The sequence below is a fragment of the Arachis ipaensis genome, chromosome B08 (genome assembly GCF_000816755.2).
Source record: "Arachis ipaensis cultivar K30076 chromosome B08, Araip1.1, whole genome shotgun sequence".
Taxonomy (NCBI): domain Eukaryota; kingdom Viridiplantae; phylum Streptophyta; class Magnoliopsida; order Fabales; family Fabaceae; genus Arachis; species Arachis ipaensis.
Window position 1 is genome coordinate 821,959 of NC_029792.2, and position 19,287 is coordinate 841,245.

The 19,287-nt window shown below is 30.3% G+C and overlaps 1 protein-coding gene across 1 annotated transcript; it reads left to right on the plus strand.

The window, feature by feature from the left end:
* LOC107613900 (auxin-responsive protein IAA26) lies at positions 7,796 to 9,472 on the plus strand. The gene is made up of 4 exons (XM_016316090.2): positions 7,796 to 8,212; positions 8,448 to 8,595; positions 9,005 to 9,069; positions 9,169 to 9,472. The coding sequence occupies exons 1-4, from the start codon at positions 7,942 to 7,944 to the stop codon at positions 9,198 to 9,200; spliced, it is 516 nt and encodes a 171-aa protein (XP_016171576.1). The 5' UTR covers positions 7,796 to 7,941; the 3' UTR covers positions 9,201 to 9,472.

Genomic DNA, 19,287 nt, shown 5'->3' on the forward strand with positions numbered 1-19,287 from the left:
TATTAGTACGTAGTGTGAGGCTTTGAGGTTAGTTCTTTAAAAGGAGAGTTCTTTGTCCTTGTGGCTTTTAAAATTGATTATAAAAATATATACAATTGTGAGTTGTTTTCCATCAATGTGTTAGCATGCTTCAGATAATATGATTATGAATTTTGAACTAACTGAAGAAAAATGACTAGGAATCAATTTTTAATTAGCTAATATTAATTTTTATTTTTAGAATATTTAAAATTTAGAATTAAGATTTAGAATTTAAAAATTATAATCTAAAGTTTAAAATTTAATATTTAAGATAAATATAATTTTAAAAAATTAATTAATATTATCTAAAAAGATTGATTCTAATTAAATTTTTGAATTTTTATGTAATTAGCCCTTTTAATTTTTTAAAACCCCCCTTTTTTCTGATAGGCCATCATAAAAGAAGATATTGGGATCTTGGGCTGATTTTATTAGTATATAGTACTTATAAAAAATTAGATGATATTAATCCGATTGACACAATCAAAATGGTTATCATGACATGACCAATAATTGTAACATTTTAATATTTACAAAAATAGGCTGATTAATAATGGACTAATGGAGTATTTGTAAGTTTAAGAAAGCAAAACCTTTACTTATCTAGGTAATCCTTGACTTAAACTAGAGCCTCATGAGTTCATCGGTCAACTAGTCATCATCAAAACCGAAGGATCGGCTCTAACTTTTAAGAGGCTTCTAGTAAAAGTAATTAATTATAGGGTTTATTTATCTAAGACACATGCATGTTAAGTTTATAAATTAAATTTTTTTTATTGAAAATATAAAAAAAATATAAAATTTTCTATTAAGACAAAAAAAAAAAAGACCTGCCAAAAATTAAACAAATATAAAAAAGACTAATATTTTAAAAAAATATTAAAAATATAATATTTTTATTGTCTTTTTCTATCTATCTAAGCTTCTAGCAAAAATGATATTATGAATTAAGCCAACACCAAATGTTGGTCTTCATTGCGGAAGGAATTGAAGATACCATTTGTATGCATTATTTCAATATATAATATTTTGTTGTATGTGTCTTATGAGTATATGTATAATTACTAATTTGAATATATGTGTAGAATTGGTCAAGATGTTATATGATGAGTAACGTTAATACTACAACATTTTAATTTTTCTTTACTAAATCTTAATTATTTTACTACATAAAATAATTAACATAACTAATCTATCGGGTTTTTTAAGTAATTAATTATATTTGAACTCTTTTATTTCATTATTCCATCCCTAACTCCAAATTATTTGATGACATCAACATAACGTTGTCATATATTAGAAAAAGAAAGAAAGAAAAAATAAAGGAGAGTGGATCCCATTAGTTATGATGCATACACATACATTCTTGGTACTATAGCGGCGCATGATGCAATTATTCATATAAAAGCAAACAAAAGAGGTCACTACACCAAGAACTATCAAAAAGACAAGGTGATGGGTGCAATCAATGAAACGGAGAATAAAATTAAATAAATCCCAATAAAAAGGAGATATAATCAAAGGAAGTATGATCTCTTATTAGCTTATGAATGATGATAATATAACGCTGAAGACTCGCGTGCAGTTATTTTTATATAAAATTAATAGTTTTTGAATGAGAGTCACTCAGATAAAAACATTTAAAATGTCTTTTTTAAAAATATTTTTTAATAATTAAAATTTAACACATATAATAGATTAAATTGTGTTATTTTTGTCAAAATTAGGTTAGATAAATTGATTTGACCGAAAAAATGATAAATCAAATCTTGAATTAGTCTAAATTAATATTATTTTTTTATAGAAAATAACTACAATATAAAGGAAGGTGCGTGGGGTCAGGCAGAAAGAAATTAAAGTTGAAAGTTGAGGATATGCATCAAAGCTCTAAAATGGTTTGAAGTTGTTGGAGTCATGTTTGGTGGCAGCAGCGTGTGATGAGAAGATCTCTAGATAGATCATGCATCTTGCAAAACGTGCTATAAACCATTTACACATATGCTCTCTTTCACACACTCCATATACACTGAATCAACATCACTAATAATAATAATAATAATGAATAATGTTTAACCTAGTAATAATCCTTCATTGTTTTGTAGATAAGAACTTAATTTGACCGATACACAATAAAATCAACCACCCATAATAAGGCAGACACCTTGCATTATATAAATAGTGCCAAAAGTAGTGAGTTGAAAGCGATGAGATTAAAGGCGTGTTGTGCGGACAACTACAAGACATAAGACCTCCATAAACATAAAGGTTTTGAATTTTCATATATCATCACTAGTCACCTAATACATTTCAATTACTTTTCTAACCCTTTTAATTGTCTTCTATCAAACAATTCTTGTCAGAATTTTTTCCTTTTATCTTTTTTCAACAATATAGTATGGATTATATATATCTCCGAAAGAATTGATTATATTATTAGAAAGGGTGAACAAATTAACACGACCATTCATACAAAGATATTTTTGTGTAATATGATTATATTAAATATATCAAATTATTTGACAATTTTAAATTATTATCTTTGTGTTTGTGTGGGTATATTTTTTTGAATTATCTATCACGATGTTTTTTAGTCTGACAATCTAAAGACTAATTCATTATAGATCTAAGCTTTATTTAGTCTCAATTTAGGTAAACAACTTAATTAAGCTCCTTTTAAAAAATAGTTTAAACAATAAATGATTATATTAAAATAGTTTATAAATAAGTTATTTTGTGTTTGGATTTTTAGTTCTAAAAGTGCTTATTTTATAAAATATGATAAAAAGTAATAATATTATGAGAGAAGTCATTTTTTTTAAAATTTCTCTATAAACTCCTAAATAACTTCTTAGAAAGTCACAATTTGATTTTAAAAATTGCATCAGACATTAATACTATTACTTTTCATAAGTTAAAAGTTTAAAAAGTTACTTTGAAGCTTCCCAAACAGATCCTTAAAAATCTGTCGCTGGCCAATAAATTACTAAATGCACAAAACGATATTCGAACCTCTGACACTTTTTTAAGTGAACGAATAAGCTGACCACTCGATCAATCCAAATTGGTTTGATGGGAGTATATATTAAGGTATGCATGCGAAAGTAAATAAATAATAATTGAGGTACAACTCAGGATCCACTTGTAAAGTATTTTCTTGGCCCTAATTGAAGCTCATGTAGAAGAAGAGATACCCTTATATGATCTAATTCCAATGGATAGAAATGGTTGTCGATGAATTGATCTGACCCTATAACACGGTTTAGAAATTTATCACAAGTTCACAACATGTACCATGTGATACAAATCATTACCTATATATATATCGTCTTATATATATTAACACACCTTTTTTCTTTTGCTCTGAGAGGATTAGAGACCACACTTAGCTTGAAGTGTACGTGGGCCAGTGTCATCAATTTGTTCTTAATCAAATCCTGAATGCATTTATATTTGTTGCATGAATCTGGTTCTTTGAACTTTGAAGTATAAAAGAACATTTTAGAGCAAAAAACAGATAAAGTATATATGAGGACGTGGACGTTGCTATCATATCCCATGGAATTCTTGCTTTAAAAGGATTGGACAAAAGGTTTGCTTCTTACAAGATAATAATTTATTTTTTTAAGAACTAGAGATTTATCATCAATCATTTAAAAAAGGAATACCAATAAAAAATAACTTTATAATAATACCAAATTGATATTATCCAAATAACTCGAGTGAAGTCGACTTCACGTGAAGATGATACTGAGAGCCGTTAGATGATTTGACTGAATTGATTGAATTTTCATCTAACGGCTTTCAGGTATCAATTTCATGTGAAGTCGACTGCACCTGAGTTTCCACCAAAATAAAGCTAAAAGCAAAGATAAATTTTATTAGCTACATCCTAATGAAATATACCCTAAAAATGATAAGTGGAATTGAAGGAAATAAGAATAATAATGAAGATGGTGCGAAGATTAATAAGAAAAGTGTGATGTATGTGTATCGTAGGCCAAGAAATTAAAGGACGATGATGAAAGCAGAGAGGGAAAAACACAAGATGGGTATTTGTACCCCTCTCCACCAACAGACCATTATTAACCCATAAAAAGAAAGAAAGAAAACAAACAAAAATCATTCAGAAAAATATGTACGACAAATAAATTTTAAAATATCACAATAAAATTAAATATTAGATATCCATTTTTAATGTCATTTTTTTGCATGATTAGAAAAACAATAACATTTTTTTTTTAATTTGGAGATTTATGTTATTAAGTGATTACACCTAAATTTTTATTTTTTTTTAATTTGTTTTTCGTTCGAATCTTTAAATTTGTTCTTGTGAATTTTATTATTTGTTTACTATCTCCAACATAGAAAGATAATGTGAGTGGCATGATAAGACTGGCATTGCGTCTCATCCAACGGACATGGAATGATTGTTCGTACGACTCATTCTGCAAAATGAACGGCTGACATGTGACATGTGCTCCGCGATACACCAGATCCAAGCGTGCATCATAAAGATACCATATAAATTCCCCATATTATATGCTTCATCTTAAAAATAATAATACCTCAAATAATTTGTTGTTATAGGAACAAAATTTGTTGAATGTTGAATACCTGAATAGCAATTTTAGCACGTAAAGTTTTTTACACTATTTCCGGATTGAAATTTCTCTATATATTATAATTGAAATTTCTCTATATATCATGAATTTTGTATGGCGATGAATGAAGTTGGTTGAAGTTGAAAGAATTATTATGATTTGATACTACGCGCCGAAAACATTGTTACATGAAAGAGAGAAAAAAAAATGAACTGTCGAGCATGGAATTATATAATTGAAGAAGACAAGTTCTGGTAGAGACACACGTGAATGGTTCATTGATCAGTGCATTGACAAATGTCTTAACCTGAAAGGATAAAAGAAACCTAAACTTTTGACATTCATTAGCAGCGTACTTCAAATTCCATAGCTTCCTTCTCCTTTGTTACTATGCCATTGCTTCTATCTATACCACTCTCCCAATTGGACCACTCTTTTTTCTTTCTTTTTTTTTTTTTATATTTTAAATGGTTTTTTTTTATAAACTTAATTTTAATATATTGATAGTATAAAATATTTTACACACTCGAACAATCATGTATGATTTTTTGAACAACAATGCTAGGGAACCAAGAATGTACCAGCAAAAAATAGCCAAATGTCTCTGGGTGAAGTTAAAATCTCTACGTGAATGGTGCTTATACTACGCATTAGGATGTTTCTTGTACTAAGTATCAGAATGTTTCTTTTTCATATTAAATGGATGTTTTTTTTTATATATTTTATAAATTTTTTTATATACTAAGAATTAGGATTGTTGGAAATTCCGTGATCTCCGCCCCTATTTCTCCAACATATCATTTAATATAAATAAAATTAATAAAATATAATTATAAATTAGTTAAGTTGTTTACTTTTTGGATGATCACCTTTTGGTTTCATATACTTTTTTTTTTTTGAAATGTGAAATGTGGTTATTTTGACAGATATGACATTACGTAATTAGATGCACATGTAAATTATTTTACACTAATAGTGTATTAAAATTAAATTATATTTTTATTTATGAGAAAAAGTAATACAGAATAAGAAGAGATCAAACAAGAAAAGCGGTTCTCCTTTGAGCTGAGCTGGTAGATTTAAGAGCAGATATCAATAGAGAGAGAAGAGAACACTTTATGTCAGAAGAGAAGTAGACAAAGCCAAATCCGAAAGCTAATCAAACGGGAAAGAGAGCATCATGCGTTGGTCACAACTCATCTAAAATGCAACAGCGCCACACCAGATCCTAGTCACCACACTCCAAAAAAATGCACAAGCATTTATTTATTTATTTATTATTATAAAGAAAAATATATTGTAATAAAAAAATTTTAAAATATAATAATTACTGATATTTTAATACTTTTTAATTATTAATCTTAATTATAAATAATATATATAATTAAAATTAACTGTTAAAATGACTAAAAGAAAAGTATATCTGGGTATATTTGAAAACTTTACTATTGTAATAAGATGCAAGAATTTAAAAATGATTGTATGATGATATTGGGAAATGTGGTGGGTAAGAGAGAGAGAGAGAGAGTGCAGAAGAGAACAGAAGAGAGGAGACAAGATCATGGGATGTGCATGTTTTTATTGCAGAAAAGGCCTGCAAATATATAAGTGTGTATATATGGATGATGAAAAAAATCCTCTTCCCTCCATTGCCATCCCATCCATCCATTCTCTGACATCTCAAAAAAGCATACCATACCATATAAATCATTCTTTTAATTCAGCAATCAGGTTTTCTTTTCACATTAACAAACAGCGTTTACTTAGGTGAAAAACAAGTCTACTCCAGGGAGAAACACTGATTAATTAAGACAATTTTTGAGGCAATTAATACTTCCTCTTTATTCTTTCATATAAAATTTTTTAAGAATCTATTTTGGCTAATTTTATTTATATGAAAAAATATTGGTTTGTTAAAAATAAGTTATTTGGTATAATTATAGGTGGGTGAATATTACAAGTGGAGAGTCAACACGCAGGATGCGTATTGGACACGTGTCAATATTCTGGCCAATACATAAAATGCGTGTTGGACATATTTTTTGTATGAATCTCGCTACGAATCTAATGGAGTATTTGTACAATGTGTACAATAGACTATTTATTTGGCTCAATATGAGTTAAAAAATGAACATTCAAAAAAAAATACTATTAATTTCTCAAATACAATACACACATACTATCCAGAATAACCATCTAGGTATTAGGAATAATAAACATCTAATATCCTACTGAATCGAACATCTCTAAACGGCTAAACCCCATTGTATACATTGTACAGATGCTCTATTGGCTCCCTATATTTCCTCTTTTTGTATATCCACACTAGTGTAATATACTTCAAATATTAATATTCAACCAAAATCTAAAATACTATTTTTATCTTGGTATTAAAAATAATTTGTGATTTAAGTATATATTGATTATGAATTTGTATATAGAGATAGGATAAAGTGAAAAGGAAAGGAGCATTGGGGCAGGAGTGATGAGCAGAGCACAGTAGTAGCATAGTGATAGTGTAGGCATACCAATTAGCATGCTTTACTTGCTGTGCTAAACAACCTAACCTTCTTCTTATCTTACTCCTTTTTATTTCAGACCCTCTTTCTCTCAGGTTGCGTGCCTTATGCTCTCTATTCCTCTTCCCTTCCCTTGCTGTGGGAATCTCTATACCCTTTTCAAGTAACAAACAGAATCAGCGTGCAAATATAACACTTACATTAATACTACTACTACTACTACTACTCCTCTTCATCTCTGTATGTGTGTGTGGCTGCAATGGATGAAAGCTCAAGAAATGATGACATGAAACTTGAACTCAGGCTTGCTCCACCTGGTGCTGAACAACAACAACAACACTGGGGTTTGATCAATGGCATCAGAACAACAACAAAGAGAGATGAATCTTCTGTGCTATCTCTTGGTTACTTCCCTCATGCAACCATAACCACAAAAGGTTCCCCTTCTTCTACTACTACTTCTTCTTCACAAGCAGCAGTGCAACCAATAACACACATAACATGCTCTCTCTTCTATTCTCTCTGTTACCTCACCATAGATCTAGCCATAACAAATTGCAGCAATTAACTATCAACAAGTTAATGCTCTCTAGTAGTAGTAGTAGTAATATACTCTAAAGTATTCTCAACAGAAGCAGCTGTTTCTTTTGTTCTGTTATGCTTTTTTTTATGGCTATGTATATGTATGCTTTGATTTGATTTGATTCAGAGATGTCTCTGCCTTCATTTATTATGTTCCTTGGTTATCTATCTACTCTTCACAATGGCATGTGAATTTCTGACCCTCTTTCTGACCCACCATGAACAGAACTGCTCCAGGTCCAGTAGTGGGTTGGCCTCCAATCCGTTCATTCAGGAAGAACCTTGCAAATAGCAGCAGCTCTTCAAAGCCACCTCCTCCTCCTCCTGAGCACCATAACAAGGACTATGGTGGTGGTGGTGGAAAAGGCATGTTTGTCAAGATCAACATGGATGGTGTTCCCATTGGTAGAAAAGTTGACCTCAATGCTTACGATAGCTATGAAAATCTCTCCAATGCTGTGGACCAACTCTTCAGAGGCCTTCTTGCTGGTAACTAACTAACTTGGTAACTTTTATCACCTTTTTTTCAATCCCTGTAGTTGGATATATTTATGGCTAATTAGTTCAATATCTTATATGTCAACCTTAGCTTATAGAGTTATAGTCAATATTCTCACCAAACAAGTAACAAGTTGAGTTTTTTAATTGCCCCTTTAGACCATTTTGTTCCCATTGTGATAATGAAACTCAAACTGATTTGTTTTAATTATTTTGTCTTCATCAGCTCAAAGAGATTCCTCTGGTGGTGGAGTTAACAAGCTACAAGAGGAAGAGAAAGTGATAACAGGTTTATTAGATGGAAGTGGAGAGTATACTCTTGTTTATGAGGATAATGAAGGAGACAGGATGCTTGTTGGGGATGTGCCATGGCAGTAAGAATCTTTTTATCTTTTTATTTCTTTATTTTTATTATATATATTCCATGACCAATCACAAATTTGCATCTTATTCTCTTATTAAAATTCTGCAATAGCAGTAATGAGTCTAGTTAGATTCTTAATGCTAAACCATTAGTGCTTTATTTCAATGTTAATAAGATTAAGATCAGACATGAGAGTCAGACAACCTTTTTTCTCAATTGTTGTGAATAATTCCGAGGCACTACATGCCATGGTATGTCTGTTTTTTTCACATGAATATATATACACACACACTTGTACTTATGTCCCCTCCTAGAAACAATAAATTCCCACTTGGTGATGCTCAATTTATTTAATTATTGGAAAAAAAAATCCTGATTGGTCTGCTAAATGGGTTTATAATTGTTTTCTTTTTTGGCAGCATGTTCGTATCAACAGTGAAGAGGCTGCGAGTCTTGAAGAGTTCTGAGCTTTCTGCCTTTACCCGTGAGATGGAATCTTAAATTATATTCTTATTCATAACATTTATTTATAAATAAATAAATATTTGAAATGTGATTAAAGAATTGTTGGTGTTGTTTTCAGTTGGTGGTAAGCAAGAGAAAGATGCAACTTGACTACTGGGAAGGAAGTTGTTGAAGAATAATGAATGAATGATCTAATTTGAGGTTTTGGTTCTGTGAAGAAGAAGATCATGGAATGAAAAGTAGTTGCTTAATTACATTACATCAACTGAGTAATGTTTATGAATGTGTCTATCTTTTGATTTCTATGAATATTTGAAATGGTTCTCTGGATTGTATAAATAGGGAAACAAAAAGAAAACCAAACGGATGTGTATGTGTACTCATGATTTTGTGTTGAGTAACAATTAACTTCTTTTGCTTTCTTTGCTGCCTGCTTCTATTCATTTCTTAATCCCTTGATTAATGACTTCAATCTTGGTTAATCCACACTACCTATATTCGAGATCAATTTTTTTGTATAACAAATAATTTCTTTATTTATCATTAAAATTTTTTGTGGACTTAAGGTTAAGTGTTTGTTTGGACACCATTATTTTGATAAAAATTTTTTTTTCAATAAAAAGATATTTTTTTATTTTTTAACGTGTTTGGCTAATTTCTAGTAGTAAAAGTAAAAGCACTAGAAAAATAAAAAAAAATATCTTTTTTGAGAAGCTGTAATTTACATTTTTTTTAAAAGATCTTTTTTCTTTAAAAAAAAGATGTTTTTCATGTAATACATACAAAAAAAGTACTTTTATATCGTTATATCCAAACATAATTGATAGATAAAAAGATCTTTTTACATGAGATACACAAATATAAAATTATTTTTACTTTTTCATAAGATCTTTTAAAAAAAGATAACTCGAAAAAAGATATTATTTTAGAAACTCACCCAAACAAGCTCTAAGTAGAGAATCTAAATAATAAAAAATATACTATATGGTATGTCTTTTGAAATTTTGGTTTTTTTTTTTGTTGGTGTTATTGTGCAAATTAAATTATTTTTGGGACTTATTGTAATATGAGTTTAAGTAGGGGCTGATGTGCAAAAATAAAGTTTTTAGGGGAAACTCTCTAAAATTTAAGGTGGCTTATGTAAAGAATCTATCTCATAATAGCTCACCTTTGGGTTGAATTTTAACAAAGCTAAGGGTATAAGAAGAAAAAATTAAGGTATTAACTGAAATTTTAGATACTTGCTTTAATAGTAATATAGTTTCATGGGTTTTACGTTTGCTTCGGGCATCGGTGTGATGTTGAAATTCAACCTTTTCAAAAAAGAAAAACAATGACTTTATATTATATATATTGCTAGGGGCTTCTAAAGGAGGGGCAAATTCTGTGCAATCTAACCCCAAATTACCCTGTTCTAGTAGTCTTAAATAGAGGTGGTAATGGATAGAATACAGTAAAGTTTAGGCTCTATTTTAGTTTTATTCGTAGTTTTAAATTTTTGAATTTAAATTTATTTAAAAAAAATTTTTTGGTTAAATTATATTAGATGAGTCTCGAATTTGATACTTCTTAATAGGGGTGGCAAGCGGGCCTAAATCCGTCGGGCCAGTCTGCGTAACCTGCTAAAAATGCGGGTCGGGCTAAAAGTAAAAGCCTGCCTAACCCGCACCGTTTAAACTGCGAGCTTTGGTGGGGCGGGGCGGACTTCTCCACCGGGCTTAGTGTTTTTTTAGTAAAGGGGTATTTTTATAATTTTTTTGCCAAAACCTAACTTCCTCAAACCTAACTTACAAGAGTATGAAGATAAAAATTGAGTGGTTTGGATTATGTTTAGGTTACTTTGGAGGCAATATTTATAATTATGTTTTAAATTATGTTTATTTTGCTTTGGAGAGAATATTTATACTTATGTTTTGGATGAAAACTTGCTTTATAATTATGTTTATTAGATATTTATAATTACAAAGATTTTGATGTTTAGGAATATAAAAAATATAATTTTTTATGCCTTTAGAAACTATAAATTTATTAATATGATTGAAAAAAGAGGACATATCTTATTTGAGCTACAGTTCATTGACCTACTAAAATCTTAAATCTCTATTATTATCCGATTCCATCGGTAAAAAAATTTTTAGCCCTAAATATGATCTTATCATCTGTCACAAAAAGAGGATCAAGACATTTTTTTGGATATTGGGACTAAAACATCTAAGAGAGAGGAAAAAAACTAAATACAAATAATATAGGATAAAGTAGTGTGTGAAATCAATTTGGATTGGTTGAGTGATTAGCTCATTCGTCCGTTTAAACAAGTGTCGAGATTTGAATCTTGCCTTGCATGCAGTAACCCATTGGCTAATAATAAATTCTTAAATGAAATTTAGATCTGCAATGGATTAATTTTTGACCTATTAAATTAGAGATACTGTGAAAAAAAGAATAGAAATAAGTGGCCATTTTTTTGAAAATTTTTGTTAAATTCGAGAATAGATGATTTTAGAATAAAAAAATTAAAATGTAATTCAATATTTTTTTAGCCAAACAATTTATGGGCCTATTACTTTTCTTTAATTTTGTAGAAAAAGAATCCTTCAATAATGATTTTTAAGGTCTTCCGTTGACTACTCGACCAACCCAAATTGATTATATGCATGATGATGGAGTAGGACCGTATGTAGAAATTGGGTTTATGGCGGCCCAAATATGAGACTAAGTCTATGACTCTGTATATGTGGGGTTATAAATCACCTCGTAGAGACAAATAACAAAACTTTAACTTTGCGTGACTCAACTGAATATATGCATAGAGAAATTAGGGTAAGATATTTGAACAACTATTAAAAATTGCCAAACAAATATAAATATATAATATCAATCCACCACATGCTGTATTTTAATAGTAGACACAAGTGTATAAAAAACAAGAACCGTATGTTACGTTGATGCAAGATATAAGTCTCACTATTTTATTGTAATTAAGTATGTTTATATATATAAACATGTCATCTGTTATTGTTTCTTGTATGTTCATCTTTTGTCCATAAGCTATAGGGATAAATATATAGCTTGTAAAAGGGACCGGAGTTGGTGTATATAGAGTATATGATCCAGTTTTAGTAGTTGGTTAATCCCCAGTTTTCTGTATATAAAATAAAAATAAATAAATAAATAATTGTTACAAAACTTGCACTATACATACTATATATTTTATTTTTTTAATAAAAATATTACGTATACAAAAAAAATAATTATCAAATCAGCTTTTATTTATTTGCATATAAATATATATTATTATTAAATTATTAAATTTATTTTTAGTGTATATTTTATACAAATAGATTATTTGATAGTTAATTTTAAAATTTAGTGAAAGTTAATAACAAATTATAAACCAAAATTTAGGTTTTGATGGTGTGAGAATAACGAAAGGATAAGAGTAATTTTAGGAAGTAAAATAAATGAGTTTTAACAGGAGAGAACTCAAAATGTTTAATAAGAAATTTTTTGTCGGAAAATTTTATTTTTATTCGTTGAAGTTATAGCATAAAGATACTATATATACGTCTCTAGAATTGTAATTGAAGTCAATAACAATAATAATATCCTTATTCACATCATCTTATAGAGTTAGTTAGAAGAAATCTTTTATATTGTTTTTTCTCTTTACAAAATATATAACGAATGCATTATTGTGAGTAGTGTTCAATTTCATATTACTTTGTATCTATTAGAAGTCAAAATTCTACTGTAGACTCAACAATTGGTATCAGAGCCAACGTTATATTATTCATTATTTGCGTGGTAAAATTCAATTTTGAATATAATGGCTTCTACTAGTGGTAATGTCAAAGTAGGCAAATATGAAATCGAGAAGTTTAATGGGAAAAATGATTTTTCTTATTGGAGGATGCAGATGAAAAATTTGCTTATATTACGAAAATTACACAAGGCACTGGCAGGAAAAGAGAAAAAGTCGGGGGAATGAAAGATGAAGATTGGGAAGAATTAGATCTTGAGGCGCGGACTGCAATAATCTTATGCCTTGAGATGGATGTTTTTTTGGTAAATGAAGAAGCAACTGCAAGAGGCGTTTAGGCAAAGTTAGAGAGTAACTTCATGACGAAGACTCTAACTAACAGGATCTACTTAAAATCCAAATTGTATACATGCAAGATGGAAGAAGGTACCTCAATCCGAGAATATATCAAACTTAAAGGATATAGATGTGAAGGTTGATGATGAGGATCAGACACTCATATTGTTACTTTCATTACCGAAGTCCTATGAAAATCTGGTGCAAACATTGATGCTGGTGGGTGACACTCTGACCATGGATGAGACGAGAGATTCACTTTTAGCGGATGATCTAAGTAAGGTTGCTACAAGTATAATGTATCTCCAAATAGAAGAGAGTATAATGATCAAGCATAAGGATTGTTCGCGGCTAGAGGAAGGACTAATGAAAGAGGAAAAGGAAATAAGCGTGGAAAGTCTAGGCCAAAATCTAGACCTCACGCGGAGAGAACATGCTTTAAATGTGAAAACTTGGACATTTCAAAGCAAATTGTCCAAATAAGAAGATAACTTTCAAGAAACGGATCAATGACAACCCAAAAGAAAAACATGAAGCAAGCTACGTCTCAAATGATGAGGAGGACTGCTACTCTGTGACAGAACAATCTTATGAAATCTTCGATAAGTGGATTCTTGATTCAGGAGCATCTCACCATATGTGCCCAAATAGGAAGTGGTTTGCTACCTATCAAAGCATAAATAGTGGCACAGTTTTAATGGACAATGATCATGCTTGTAAAACTGTGGAGTTGGGTACTATAAGAATCAAGATGCATGATGGAATAGTAAGAACCTCAAAGGATGTGAGACATATTCCAGACTTACGGAAAAATCTTATCTCCATAGGTTTGTTGGAGAAAAATGGTTGCAAAATAGTTGTGAAAAATGGGATACTAAAAGTTGTTCATGGTTCTTTGGTAGTGATGAAGGAAGTTCGTCACGGTAATCTTTATTCTCTTTTGGAGACAACAGTCACAGGTGAATCAGTAGTTGGAATCGGTAGAAGTAGAGATCAAACAAATTGCACAAGAATATGACACATGTGGCTTCGACACATATCAGAGAAAGGTCTATCATTGCTTTGTGGACAATGTTTGCTAAAGAATATGAAGAAATCACAAATAGAATTTTGTGAACGTTGCGTGTATGGAAAGGCACACAAGGTGAAGTTTTCTACAAGCAAGCACAAAAGCAGAGAGTTGTTAGACTACGTGCATACTGATGTTTGGGACCCGTCTAAAGTTACTTCCAAGAGTAGTTTCAGATATTTTATTACTTTTGTTGATGATTATTCCAGGTATGTTTGGGTTCACTTCCTCAAGCATAAGAATGAGGTATTCGACATTTTGTATGCGCTCTAATTCTGGGTTAGGCAGAGAGTGGTGGGTGGAGTCGGTTGTTACAACTTGCTACATAGTGAACCGATCTCCACATTTTTCTCTAGATGGAGACACACCTTATAAGGTGTGGTCAGGAAAACATGCAGATTACGAGAAACTCAGAGTTTTTTGGATGCACAACCTATTATCATGTCAAAGATAATAAGCTTGATGATAGAGCTAAAAAGACAATCTTTTTAGGGTATCCAAGAGGGGTTCAAGGATATCGTCTTTGGAGCATAAATGATTCTAAGTTTGTAATTAGCAGGGATGTTCCCTTTGATGAACGATCTATGATAGCTTTGTCTAAAGATACGATGCCAGATGTTGGTGATGTTGGAAAAACTTCAAATACTCAAGTGGTGGAGATAGAGTCTAAATACAACGAATAGATTCTAATAATGTTCAGGTGGAGTATCCTAATGCTACTCGAGATGATGTAGAGGATAAACTTGATCATGAGGAGATTCAGCGAGAAAATGCACATGCATTACAACAGCAGCAGCAGGATTCTTTAGCATCCACTAGGCCAAAGAGGAATTATAAATTCGTTCAGAAGTTCGGGTTAGACAAGCTTCTGAGACATTATGGGCAGGTAAACTTGGTAGATTATGCACTCTCGGTGGAGGATGATGAGTCAGTCACCTTCAAACTTGCTATCAAAGACAAAGATAGAGAAAGTTGGTTGGTCGCCATGGAAGAAGAGATGCAATCTCTCCATAAGAACAAGACATGGGAGGTGGTCCCGTTGCCGGTGGAAAAGACTGCAATTGGTTGTAAATGGGTGTATAAAAGAAAAGAAGATCATACTAAGTTAGATGGTACAAGATTCAAAGCTAAGTTAGTAGTAAAGGGATTTGCATAAAAAGAGGGTGTTGATTACAACGAGATATTTTCTCCTATGGTGAAGCACACTTTCATAAAGGTGCTTTTGAGTCTTGTTGCTCAGGGTGATCTTGAGTTGGAACAGTTAGATGTAAAGACAGCTTTCTTGCATGGTGACTTAGAGGAAGAAATTTACATGTATCAACCTGAGGGTTTCAAGGTTGAGGGTAAAGAAAATCACGTATGTCGCTTAAAGAAATCGCTATATGGATTGAAACGATCTCCTCGACAGTGGTATAAGCAATTTGACTCATTTATGTTAAAACAAGATTTTTCCAGAAGTAATTATGATTGTTATGTATACATTCATAAGCTTTTTGGAAGTGATTATATCTATTTTCTATTGTATGTGGATGACAAGCTTATTGCTTCTAAGAGCAAGATGGAGATAGATAGGTTAAAGGTTCAACTTGGTAAAGAATTTGAAACAAAAGATTTGAGTGTTGCACGAAAAATATTATGCATGGAAATTAAAAGAGAGAGCAGGCCGTAAATTGTTCTTGATCCAGAGAGGGTACATTGAGCGCGTTATTGAAAGGTTTGAAATGAAAAATGCTAAGCTAGTAGTAATACCGTTGGCTCTATATTTCAAGCTCTCTGATAAATAATCTCCCACAATAGCAGAAGATAATGCTTACATGAAAAATGTATCTTATGCTAGTGTAGTCAGTAGCCTAATGTATGCTATGGTGTGTACATGCCCAGATATTTCACTGGCAGTCAGTATTGTTAGCAGGTTCATGGCAAATCCGGATAAGGCACATTGGGAAGCAGTTAAGTAGATATTAAAGTACTTGAAGAGTACCATTGATGACATAGGTTTATGCTTTAGTGAAAAATTATGTCAAATCAGCGGTTTTGTTGATTCTGATTATGCTGGTGATCTAGACAGAAGATGTTCTACGACCGGTTATGTATATAAAATGCAAGGTGCTCCAGTTAGTTGGCGATCGATGTTACAAGCTACAGTGGCACTATCTACTACAGAGGTTGAGTACATGGCAGTAGTAGAAGGGGTGAAAGAAATTGTGACTAAGGGGTCTTCTAGATGATTTGGGGTTTCAGCAAGATTGCGTGAATTTGAGTTGTGATAGTCAAAATGTAATTCATTTGGATAAAAATCAGGTTCATCATGCTCGTACCAAGTATATTGATGTAAGATATCACTTCGTGCGTGATGTTATAAAGAAGACAACATTTCTCTTGTAAAAGTACACACAGATGAAAATCCCGCAGACATGTTGACTAAAGTAGTGTCAGGAAGCAAGTTCCAACACTGTTTAGAATTGCTCAATATTGTTCCATGTTAGGCATGGGATACGAATACTATACTTTGATCGTCCATGATTTGAGTAGATTTCAAATTGTCACCGAGGTTGAGAATTGTGAGAATAAAGGAAGGATAAGAATAATTTTAGAAAGTAAAATAAATGAGTTTTAATAGGAGAGAACTCAAAATATTTAGTAAGAAGTTTTTTGTCGGATAATTTTATTCTTATTCGTTGAAGTTATAGTATAGAGATATTATATATACGTCTCTAGAATTGTAATTAAAGTCAATAACAATAACAATATCCTTATTCACATCATCTTATAAAAAATTAGTTAAAAGAAATCTTTCATATTATTTTTCCTCTTTACAAAATATACAGTGAATTATTATTGTAAGTAGTGTTAAATTTTACATTACTTAAAAGTCAAAATTTCACTAAAAACTTAATAGTTGGTTTAATTTTCCAATATATACTAACTGAAGTTATCTTATAATTTTTACTTATCAAAGAAGAAGAATTGTTATTATTATTCAATCCTAATAATAACATGGTTAATTTTAGTTGAAAAATATCAAATTGAATAATCATCATTAAATAAAAACAACAAATTAAGACTAGAAATCACAAGTCCTTCAATCGTACTCATAAATTTGGATATACTTTCACTCTTATCATCTATTTCGATAATTTAATCCATAAAATTAAACAACTTTTATATTCAAGATTTACTAGTCCATTGATAATTACTAGATATATGCTGTGGCTTATGAAGTTGGAACCGTGTAGAGCATTAGAAGAGAGGTGTCGGCAATTACTGTATATATATATATATGGATCGAATAATTATATTATAAGAAAAGTTTAAAGTGTATCGAAAATATCGATATTTCAGTTATTTTAATCGTTGATCTGAATTATAAAAAATATATATAATATATATTAATTAAAATCAACGATTAAAATAACTGGAACACCAATATTTTCGATACACTTGAAACTCTTCCAATTCATATAACAACATAATCTTAATTTACAGCTCCAACAGTGTGCTCCATCTTCTGTTAGCATTATATGATATGACTGGACATCACAATAATTTAGAACCTCACTCAATTTCCAATGTCAAATCATTACTTCTGTTTTGTGCAACCAATCTTTCCCATTCTAATAGTGATATCTATAATCTATACTCATCATATATATGATCATTGTAAAGAATATAATTATATAGATATAATTAACAAAAAAAAAGTGTAGCATTACATATAGATAGAGAAGGTTTATGAACCTAATTCATGGTTACATAGCTACACTGAATATATATTATTATTATTCAAGTGGATATGTGTAATAATCCTGCTATTAAGATCGTCACATGAACATTGAATGATGATCAAGATAGCTTTTCCTTTTAATATATGAACAGTACTACACATCTAAATCTGGTTGTTAATCAAATTTAATTAAATAAATTTAATATAATAATCAGTTCTAACTAACATTATATTCTAATAATAAATCCTTATCTATGATACTTATTATAGCCCTGAATTTGAGTGGGATATATATACTAATTCATGATCTTTTCTATATTAAGCTGCATTTCATTCTGAATAATACACACTAATAATTACAAGGTGATAATAACGACATGCATGATTAAAACCAAAACAAATAATGAACTGAATACATATGTTTTAGCATTTCAGTAGGGAGCAGTAGCTTAATTAGCATGCATCTTAATTAGCTTCTAATTAATATAGTCTTTATATAAAGATCAAAAGAAACAAATCTTGTATAACTACAAATTAAAGAAAAATATTTTTCAAGAATAATTATCAGTAGACCACAACAAAAAATTAAATTAGAACTCGAATTTCACTCTAATAATTAAAAACTGATATTTTTTAGTGACATGTAATTAAAAAGAAATAAGATGGAAAAAAATAAAATACAAATTAAAAAGCACTACTAATTAATAGATTAGCTTCTAGCTGATCTATACCTACTGGAACATTACATGTTTCTGAGAATTAACCATTACTTAAGGGAAGGAGAAATTAATAAATTCAAGTTAATAAATCAATAAGAGTTCAATTTGTAGGCTTGAATGATGCATCATCATATCTATCATCAAAAACTTGCCTGGCTTGAGCCTGTGTGCCGTAGCTATTAATTAACAACATATAAAGATAGCAATAATCAATCGAAATTAGTAATAATTATCAGATCACACCTATAATAATCATGGATTCATCTTCACCTTCTTCTGTTTTCCTCCATCGTACTTGCCGGACACTAATTTTGCCTACAAAACCCTTTGAATCCATGAGAATCATCATGCTTCATGCTTCTGCAATTTTCTATCTATTGGTTATATATATATATATATAGAGAGAGAATGATAATCATATAATGGGTTTGTAACTTTTGTTCTTTGACCCAACCCTCTTCAATATATTCTTGGCCAAACAAGTAATCATCATGTACATGTAAGTGGAAATATATTTTTTTTAATTTTTATTTTGCTTTTGCTTTTGCTTTTGCTAAGCTGCAAACAAAAATATTCATCACTTCTTATTTTTTAAAAAATTTTATGATTTTTTTTTCACGAAAGTGAGC